At 53.2% G+C, this 10,325-nt stretch overlaps 1 protein-coding gene across 2 annotated transcripts; it reads right to left on the bottom strand.

The window, feature by feature from the left end:
• Window positions 1–1,310: 1,310 nt before the first annotated feature.
• RABGGTA (Rab geranylgeranyltransferase subunit alpha) lies at window positions 1,311–7,512 on the bottom strand. 2 transcript variants are annotated; one of them, XM_036884530.2, is made up of 17 exons: window positions 7,013–7,512; window positions 6,800–6,844; window positions 6,533–6,643; window positions 6,051–6,175; window positions 5,673–5,860; window positions 5,221–5,424; window positions 4,830–4,913; window positions 4,660–4,742; window positions 4,468–4,569; window positions 4,271–4,376; window positions 4,123–4,174; window positions 3,894–3,982; window positions 3,669–3,757; window positions 3,459–3,575; window positions 2,478–2,591; window positions 2,124–2,211; window positions 1,311–1,525 (listed from the first exon to the last, which is right to left on the bottom strand). In XM_036884530.2, the coding sequence occupies exons 2-17, from the start codon at window positions 6,800–6,802 to the stop codon at window positions 1,377–1,379; spliced, it is 1,704 nt and encodes a 567-aa protein (XP_036740425.2). In that variant the 5' UTR covers window positions 6,803–6,844; window positions 7,013–7,512; the 3' UTR covers window positions 1,311–1,376. The 2 variants fall into 2 exon arrangements, with proteins under 2 accessions (XP_036740425.2, XP_057344523.1); XM_057488540.1 differs by having other exon boundaries at window positions 7,160–7,512.
• Between the last annotated feature and the right edge of the window lie 2,813 nt (window positions 7,513–10,325).

Here is a 10,325-nt window from a genome sequence, read left to right as displayed (position 1 = left end):
CAGGCCACAGACCAAGGCAGTGAAAACAGGGTTGGCAAAAAGACACTAGGAAGCAGACTGGAGGAGAGGTTGGGTTTTGTGATACATCAGGCAGCGAGTTGCCTCAGGGAGTGGGGACAGAGGCTCAAGACCTGGCATGGAACCCTCCATACCCATGCTGACCTTTTCTTGTCTAGCTCCAAGCCCCTGACCTGGTAAGGGGTCTGCCCTCACCTCCCACACTCTCAAAGGATGAACCAATAGAAATAAAAATTCAGGCAGTGAGGGGCAGGCCAGCCAAAGGGCTTCATTAAGAGTATGTCTGTGCATCCCTATGGATATGGGAGAGGCTGGGTCCCTGAGAGCATGCATGTGTGTGAACACATGGGCACAGGTAGATTCCTAGGAAACCAGGAAAATGCTTTGTCACACTCTCTCCCCGTTTCAATCAATCTTTCTCATTCCCCACCTAGCCGTTTGACTCAGTGCCCTAAGCCCTGAGCCACTCCCCTTTCCTCCTGCCAGGAGGCTTAAGGGCCTCAGGGCCTTCAGGTATATGTGTGCTGGAGGGGTGGGTACCATGGGAGCACACACCAGGCTCAGTACCCCAGGGAGCTGAGGTCAGGCTCTGCCCAACCGTTCCATATCAATACACAGGCAAGAACATGAATCTGGAGTTTCAGACAGAGACGGAGAGAGCTTTGGCTACAGCACATGAGCCTGGAAACTTAGGGTGCATCTTGACAGCAGTTTCTTCATCAGTACAACAGGCCTGATTGTCTCATCCCTGAGAGCTTGTGATTCAAAAAAAATGGGATCAAGTATTTTGAAGGGCTCTTTAGCCCCAGACAGCAATTCATGGGAGTTGATACTGTTGTTCTGAGAGGATAGAGCAAGGCCACTCTGGCCCACTCCCCCTGCGAATAGCTTTTTCATCTGTGGTGAATGAAAGCCAGCACACAGAGGGCCTCTGGAAGAGGCAGAGGTCCTGGGAGAAACTTCTATAAGCCCTTCCAGTTGGAGAGACTTAGAGCTGCCTTATAGCCAAGCCCCAACCAGAACCTGAATCCAAACCCAGTCCCAGCCTGGAACCTAGACTGAGCCAGAGCCCAAAGCAGAAGGTAAACTGATACCCGGCCGATTCCCTGATTCTGCCCCAACATTGATTCTCCATGATAGCGAACAGCAAGACTGAGCATAAAATGAAAGTACTGATGGTGAGCCAACATACAGTCTCTCCCTTTCTTTTCCAGGATAGGTGGTAGTAGTAATGGAGACGATTATGCAACAGGTCAAGATGAGTCCTTAGTGATGGCGGTGGCATGGCAGCCTGAGGGGGCCTCTCCATTGTTTATTCAGTGCTAATAAATTAAAGGGGAACAGTGGGGAAGGGTCTCTTAGGTGATGATGCTGCTGACTGAAGGCAGGAGCTCAGCTAGGTGCTCAGAGATGCCCACTGCTTCGCACAGGGGGTTGCCTTGCAGTCTGAGGAGGACCAGCCTATGGCAGGAGGCAAGAAGCCGGAGCACTGCAGGCTGCTGGAGGCCTTGGGCAGGAGAGTCAAGGAAAGCTTGGTAGGTTCCGTCAGATCTGTCTGTTTTCTGTGCACACTTCACTGTTTTCCATTAGGAACAGGATGGCTGCCTGGCAGCCTGGTTGATGGGCATCTCGCATGCTTCCCCAAAGACAGTAAGGCTCTAGACTGCAAATGGGGGTCAGGCAGGAAGCACAGAAGACAGGCTGGGTGTCGTACCAAGGAATGGTGGAGAAAGCAACAATGGCCACAGGTTGCCAAGTGGAAATGCAGGCCAAGGGCTGTTTAACTTCCAACTTCTAAGAGGAATCAGCTCGATTTTTAAAAATATGAAACTCCCTGATTTTTAAAATACTAGGTGGTAGCCAAGAACATATGCAGGCTGCCTGCTAATGAACTTGGCGTGGGGAAGTCACTTCCACCCTGAAAAATGCTCCCAGTGGAAGTCAATGCTAACCCCATACAGCCCCAGGCTATCTTCTCTCTTTAGCTGAGACTGTCAGAGCCAGTCTCAGGGGGGGGCACTCACCCTGCTTGCTTTGCTGTCTGTCCCCTCCCAGCAAGGCACCTTACCCTACCGCTGTTTGAAGGGCCCCCATAAAGAGGATACGGTTGTTGCACAGTGAGAGCTCCTGCAGCCGGGGCAGGTTAGTGACACCATCCAGGGTCTCGATGGCATTATCATCAGCCTGCAGCACCTGGGAAGCAGGGAGGGCAAGACAAGGCAGGGCAGGCAGCCATCGGCCTGGAACTGGTACAACCAACTGGGGAGCCCACGGCAATCAGCTTACAGTACACAGAAAGGCTCCTGGGGTCAGACTGGGTGATGGAGGCGGAGAAGGCAAGGGGTCATCTGCAGGGGCTGGGAGGGCCTGGACATCTTGTAGGGTGGGCAGACTTCTGAGGGAGAAGCAGGGAAAAGGACCACCCAGGATTGTGATGGAGGGAGGAGTGAGTGCTTTACCTCAAGGCAGCGCAGGGCGGCCAGGGCAGGGGGCAGGGCTTGGAGACGATTATGCGACAGGTCAAGATGAGTGACCAAGAGCAGCTGTTCCAGATGGCAGAGCACTGTCAAATCCTGAGAAAGCAGGGGTAGGTACCCAAGGGGATTTGGGGGAGGGTCCTTAGCCATCATTCGTCAGGCATTTTCGCTCTGTGTCCCACACAGGCCCTTGGGGACCCAGCTGAGGTGAGATGAAGCAGGTGGGAAGCTTACCTTAGGACCCCTGGCAGTACTAGAGTTACATCCAGGACATGGGACAGACAGTGAGGGCTGGGGTGGCCAGCAGGGTAGATGGGGAGGCAGCCTGGAGTGGGGGCAGGTACGGGGGAGAGAGCAGGGCACTGGGGCAAACACAGACACTGGCAGGCGTGCCCTGGCGAGTCTGGGTGGTCAGTCTGGTGAGAGTGGGGCTGGACTGCAGTGATGTGATAAAACTGACATGCTGGGAAGACTGACTAGGGAAGACTACAGATCTCTAGAGGGAAACAGAGTCTGGAAAGTTTGTCAAAAATTTCTTGGAACTCTTCAGGCTTCAGGTGCTGGGGGGCCTGCTGCAGGCAGGAAGCGTGGAAATGAGCGGAGGGGTGGTTGAGGGGTCATCCTGAGGGAAGCCTGAGGACGGGACTAGCCCTGTAGCAGAGGCAGCACAAGGAGCCCTGTGACTCAGGATTTGAAACTGGGTAACAAGAATGACGGGGCAAATATGACAAGGTAAGGCTTGGAAGAGGAGTGGGCTTGCAGGAAGACAGATGCAGTCTAGGTTAGGAAGAATGTCCAGAAAGGCACCCGAGACGGAAGGCAAAGCCAGGGGCAGGAGGAGGCCAGACAGAGAGTGCCTCTGCTGCAGCCCACGGGTGGATGGAAAAGCTGGCCAGGTTGTGAGGAAGGAGGGAGGGCCGGTGGGGGGCAGGCCCAGGGTAAGGGGCACATGCCAGTCCATACCTTGTGACCCAGGTGCAGCACGCGCACCTCGGCATACTCCATCTTGAGCACGCTGTTCTCCAGCAAAAACTTGCTGCGGAGGTCATCCAGGTATGCTGCACGCATTGGGTCCACAGCCTGGCGGTGGACAGGCCAACAAGAAATGCATGTCAGTTGCCTTCTTCCTTCCCACTGGGCCTCTCCCTTGCCCATTCCTACGGTCCAACTTGCCTTGAGGGTCTGGAAGTACTGCAGTGTCTCCTTCTCATACAGTAGGGGATCCAGCGCCCGCATCAGCAGGATAATGGTGAGCAGGCACCCTGGGGAGAGGGTGGGGAAAAGAACGTTTCTCCTGGATCCTCTGCTCCCATCTCAAGACCCTTTCTGCTCTCACCAAGGAGCCCTCCAGAAAGGGGTCTCCTTAGAAGAGCAGGACTTCATGGAATGGGGCCTCACATTTATTCTCAGGCTCCAGCTCCTGCAGCTCCTTACAGGATTCAAGCTCAGACTGCAGCACTGTGGACTTCTCCACCGACAGCTCACACCTGCAGGGGCAGAGTCGAGGAGGGGATGTTGCCTACCTGGGGTACTGGTCATCTGCCCAAACCCCCAGCCTCTGACCCCAGCTGCCTGATGCCCAGAGTCCAGAGCCCCTTCCTTTATCTCTGTGGTTCTCTGTCATCACCTGAAGAGCTGCTCATCCACGGCCAAGTCCCGGCTCCAGCCCTCCTGGCAGCCTGACAGAAAGAGTAGGTAGTAGGAGGGGACACCCATGAGAGGAGGAGAGGGGTAGGAGGGTTGCTGCAAGGGGTGGAGGCTGCAGGTCACATCACCTTTTAAAAGCACACACTCCTTCTGGGTATTGCCTGCCATCCAAATGACACAAAATGAATGCTGGGGCAATTGGTCATTGAGGGAGGTGGCAGGCAGGTCACAGAGCTGGGAGCATGGAGTCAAGGAAACACATAAATCTCACTTTTCTGACTATCCCACCCCATCCCTCCAGTCTGTCCCCCAAATGCTGGGATACCCAGACAGAGCTGGGCCAGTTCCTGCCATCTGGTGTCCTCCACTGCACAGCCAGGGGTGACTCATCAACCATAAGCAGCAAGGTCTCCGTCCCAAAGCCCACCTGGCACAGGGGACAAAGGAAGACCCATCAGCCCCAACAGCACCAGGCCTACAGTGCACAACGCTCTCTGGCAAAAGCCGCAGGACTCACTAGGAGCGGCCGAGAGAAGGAGATAGTCAGACAGGCCTCGTCCCGGCTCACGTGCAGACAGCGTAGGGCATCCTGGGGGTCAGCTGGGGGAGACACAGCCTCAGGTCTCCTTAAATTCTCTTCTATTCCTTTCAAGCTCTAAACACCCAGCCTCTTCCCTCACCGCTCACCTCGTCCCAGGAGCCAGCGATGGTAGAACCAGGCACTCTGATCATTGGGGTCAGTGAAGAAGGCATTCTGCACTAGCTCCAGCTCTGCAGGGAGCAAGGAGGCATGGAGCTGTGGTCCGGGCATTGGTGGGCTTCCGGCTACCTCAACATCCCGTCCCCCCCTTGCAGTACTTCCAGCCCGATGGTCACTTTCTACTGGCCTTGCTCAGTGGCTGCATGTATCAGTTTCATACACTTGAGTTCTCTGTAGCCAGGGGCTGGATCTTGTGCACCCCTGGAGCCAAGTGCAAAGTAGGTGCTCAATAAACCCAAGTGGCAGGTTCAGGAACAGATTCAGGGCTAGAAGGACAGACCTACAGAATCCTCCCCAGAACCCCCTGACCCTGCTTACCTTTGAGTAGCACATCCTCAGGGAGGCGTCCCTGTGGTCCAGACTCTGGCTGGGGGTGCAACTGGGGCAAGAGGCAGGAACGGTAATGCCAAGAGGAGTAGTTGGAGAAGTTGCGGGTGATGAGGCTGTCGGTGAAGGCTAGCTCCTCTGCAGGGGGCACAGCTGCCTGTGCAGCCACAAACCGCCGGTAATCCCAGCAGTGAACTGTGGGGGAGGGGTGAGTACACATCTCAGAGGTAGGGCAAGAGGAGGTCCCTGGCTGGTACCCAGGAGTTCCTGTAGAAACACCTTCGTACACTCCACAGAGGATGCAATTGGCTCTGTCATCCCTTTTGCCATTAGCTCAGTGGGCCTGTCCTGGCCATCCCTCCCCACACTAGGCCTTACTGAGGCCCAAGTACCAGCCTGGGGGACAAGTGAAGGCTGTGGGGACAGAATCTGCAGGCACGTACAGTTCCGCTCATCAACTTCAAGGAAGCAGGCACACAACTCCAGCTCTCGGGCCCAGTTGGGCTCTGGCAGGCGGCTCAGCAGCCAGCAGCGGTGATGCCAGGTACCGTAGGACTTGGGGTTCACCCGCAGGCAACTCTCCAGAAAGCCTAGTTCTGTCTTCACCAGAGTGGCCAACTCCTCAGGGGACCTGCACCCGGGGGAACTGAGGTCAGGGCCCTCCAACACCCAACTTCAGCTCACCCCTGACTCTCTGCACCTAACCTTCCATTGCCCTCTGCCTATGTCCCTGGCTGCCCCATTCCTCCTCCACCCCTTGACCCAGGCAGGGCAGGGCCAAGGCCAGGACCATCTTCCTGGGGCCCTGAACCCCTACGCACTTCTGGGCCTCCAGCTGCTGGAGGACCTCTCGTCTACAGTTCCAAAGGGTGGCAAAGTCAGGATTGGCTCCCAGAATCTGGCTTGTCAGTTCCAGTACTGACTCATCCAGCTCACCAGCCTGGCGCTGAGAAGAAGGGTATGAGGTCAGAGATCGTATCTTTCTCCCATTATAGAGCTAAATAACATAAACAGAACTACTGAATATTCTATGAGCCCCATACGATATGATAGACACTATGCAGAGTGCTTTATGGGTTTACATGTATTTTGTCATTTAATTTTCACAGTAAGTGAAATCTCACAGTAAGTGAAGCCTTACCCAGTAAGTGTATTAGCTCCATTTTACAGATGAACAGACTGAGGCTCAAAGAGATTCAGTAACTTACTCAAGGTCACACCGCTAGTGACAGAATCCAGGTTTTGGCCTCTGTACTATACTGAAAGGGCCACCTGGAGAGGGGGCTACCTCTGAGGGCCCAACCTTCTGGAAGACAGTCTGGGTGGCTGACTGGTATAGCTTCAGCTTCTGCTCCCGCTCTAGTCTTTTGGCCTCCGCCTGTTCTTCCGATGTCTTCACCTTCAGGCGCCCGTGCTACAGGGATGCATGGGTTGGAAGGATGCAGGCCCTCTTGCATGGGCAGACCTACTGACCCCCTGCTGCGGAGCCCCAGGTTTATATAAGGCAACCAGGGCAAGGCCAGTGGGGCATGGGCATGCGGAGGTGAGGGGCTTGGCCCAGGGTTCTCACCATGTTGCCGGCTCAGGAAAGGGGTCCGGTGGTAGCCCGTGAAACCTGGGGAAAGAAGTGTCAATCAAGGGAGCCCCGCCCCCACAGGCGCCGCCCCCAGCTGTTCCCGGAAGCCGCACGTGAACCTGGGTGGAGACCTCCGCGGTGTATAGGAGTCCAGGGACAGGCATAGCGAGTCCAGGAGGAGGAGCCCACTAGGACTGGGACTTGTACCTGTGGGGCCCTGCCCGCAGCCGGGTTCACCGGGCCCGGACCCAAGCGGGGCACTTGAGCGTTGGGGACCACTCCGCTCCAGGAGGCTGCAGCTACCAGCAGGCACCACAGCTCTCAAGTATTCCCGCCCCCCACGGGCCGACCCACCTGCGCCGGGCGGACGCCTGGGAGAAGCAGAGCTGCGGCGCCCGCCACTGAGGCTGGGCGCTGGCTAGAGCGGCACAGCGCCCGGGCTCTACGAGGCGCAGCGCCCTCTGCAGGCTTGGGGAGTGGCCCCGCGGCGAAGTAGGCGGGCTCGGGAGGCGCGTGCGCTGGGACTGCGCGCTCTGTTGGAAATGCGGAGTCCCTCTTAGACCTGGTGCGTATGAGCGCGCTTGCGCGACTTTGGGGCGCGGAAGCTCCTGGGTCTGCAATTCCGCGTTGCCTTTCGAACTGCACTGGGCTTAGGAAGTTTCTCCAACAGCCGAAAAACCATACCGTTCACACCCAACTGACCTCATTCTAGCCTCACGGGCCACCTCCAAGTTGCCACATTAAACGGGCATGGAGTTTCCTGTCCATATCTTCATTGACCTCTGCAGCGTTTGATACTACTGACTTCCTTCAGTTTGACAACGTCTCCTGGCTTCTTCACCTTTGCCCCTCTCTTCTCATCTGTTCCCCTTCTCCTCCCCTAACTGTTGGTGATCTCCAAGGCCCCTTCCTAACTCCCTTCTCACTTCACACACAAATCCAAGCTTTCTACTACTTGGAGGTGGAGCTCCCCAGAGTTCTGTCACAGGCCTGCAGACTTTCTGGCCCCATGCTTTCTCTGGGTGACTTCATCCACACCAGTGTTTTTAATCACTGCCTGTAAGCTGATGACAGTCAAACTTGTATCTCCAGACTAGATGTCTCACAAGCCTTAATAATGAGTATATATATATTTGCGCACACATGTTCAAAGCCTATTTTATATTGCCTGGGCGTCCCAGAGACACCTCAAACTCCAAAAAAGGTATTGTCTCTTCCAGTCTAAATGTCAGCCTTTATGTTTCCTATTGTAGTGAATGGCACTATTCCCACCCCACTTATCCTTAATATCTCTTAAATGCTCTCTCCATCTCCACTGCACTAAGACTTTAAGCTCATTTCTTTCATTGATTGTTGAACATCTTCAATGTCCCCCCATGTCCACCCTGTCCCCTCTATTAGTTTACCTCTGTGTTGCTGGATAAATCTTTCTAAAATGAAGACTCGTTCATGTCACATCTCTGTCTGAAAGCCTTCTGTGGCTCCTATCAGCTTTTCAGAACAGACTGAATCTCTCAGTTTAGCACATCAGGCCTTTGGCATTTGGGCCCTGCCTACCCTCTGGCCTCATGTCCTGCCTGTCCCTGTTAAAAACCATTAACTTCATTATAAAACTAGTTTCCCAAACATTTCCTCTTTTAGACTCTCCTTCCTTCACAGCCCTCCTTTGCTCGGGTAACTCCTGTTCGACTTTAAGACTTAAGCATCATGTGCACAAAGTTCTCCAGAATGCCCCAATCTGGTTTAAAAGACTTTCATATATGCTGTCAAAGGTGGTTCTTATTGCCCTGTCCTACTGCAAGTCTTCGTTTATGTGCCAGGATCTCCCATCAGATTGAAAGTTCTGGGAGTTCAGGGACAACACTTTTTGGTCTTCAATACCTGGCCCTGGTTCTTAGGTGTTAGCCGGTAGTTGTTTGAATTAATGGACAAACCACCACATAATGAGTGCTAGCTTGGCGGGGCCTCAGAATGAGTGCTGGTAACACTGATGGATGACAGAGATCTGTGTGGCCTGGGCTAGCTCAGGAAGGTGTCCTGGTGAGCCTTCACGGGGTTCAAGGTGGCCAGTGAGCATGCAGTGTGAGTGAACATACCAGATGTGTTTGTGAGACATGTGTTTCCATGTGGCCTGTGAGTGTTTATAACTCACATTTGGGTAAGAAAGTATGGTTTTAAATTCTTTGTATTTCTGCCATATCTTTCTCTGGTCCTGGAAATGTATGTCAAGTGCTCACTATGTATTCTGTCCTTTCCTAGTCCTGTAAAAAATTACAGAGGAAAAGAGATACTTTTCCTGGACTTGCAGTCCCAGTGAGGAAGGAGTCACAGCACTTGTTACCTTTGTGGCAGCCACTGTGACAGGACCTTTGCCTGCATACAGGGTTACTCATGGGGACAGTAAGTAGAGTGGTTAAGAACATGGACTCTGGAGTCTGACTGCCTTGATGTGGACTCTGGCTTTGCCACTCATTCGCTGTGTTATCTGGAGCAAGGCACTTAACCTCTGTGCTGAGTTGCCTCTCTGTGTGTTTATTCAACCATAACATAGGAAAAATAGTATTACCTACCTGTTAGGTCAAAATGAAGATTAAATAGTCTGTGTAAAGTGCTTAGAACAGTGCCTATACTGAGTAAGGGCTCAGTAAACCGAAATAATAATATTTCTAATCTTCGTGACAAATATACAAGGGAAGTTGAGTCTCAGAAAGATAAGTAACTTGCTAAGGGCCACACATGTAGTAAGTGGCCAAATGAGACCCATGTCTGGACTGGCCCAACCCTCCCACCTCACCAAGTGCTTTTTATTTTTGGTTGCCATCTGGTCTTGCTTCCTGCTCTAGACATTCACGTGTACAACCAGATACCTGGGAACACAGATTTGCCAGGTACAGACTTACATCATAGTCATTTAGGGAGGAGGAAAGTGGGTGGATGAAGGTTGAAGTAGGCGTGAACTATATTTTAGTGATTAGTAATCTTGAAACTGGGAGGGTTGAGTCAAGTAGGCTTAAGAGAGGAAGTGAGTCTTATGAGGAAATCTGCTTCCAGGAAGGTGGGGCCTGACTTTTGAAAGAGGAGAGGACAGGAAGGGCATCTCAGGCATGTCGTGTGACATGAAAGTGGGAGAGAGAAAGCCACACGGACCCAGCTGGCTGGCAGACAGAAGCTGAGCCAGGTGCCTTTAGAGATAAGAGCAATGGAACCAAGGCATGTCTCTTGCTTTAACACAGAGGAGCTCTCAGGAGTTATATTTGGCCTGTTGTGTAGGATAAGTGGGAACCAGGCAGGTGTCTCAGGGCCATCATCTGAATGATGTTTAAGGAAGGGATTTTACTGCCCTCTATGTAGAGAAAGGAACCAGCAATAACTGAGTACTGACTGAACCCCCGACACCTTATTTAATGTACTCCCTACCTATATGAAATAGGTATTGTTATCCATCTTTTACAATGAGAAAATAACGCATACAGTGGATCCACAGATGTGAAGTTGCTTATTCAAGATTATACAGCTGGGA

Source organism: Manis pentadactyla, chromosome 11, assembly GCF_030020395.1.
Source record: "Manis pentadactyla isolate mManPen7 chromosome 11, mManPen7.hap1, whole genome shotgun sequence".
Taxonomy (NCBI): domain Eukaryota; kingdom Metazoa; phylum Chordata; class Mammalia; order Pholidota; family Manidae; genus Manis; species Manis pentadactyla.
Note: the sequence above shows the minus strand (reverse complement) of the source record. Positions and strands in the feature narration are given on the sequence as shown.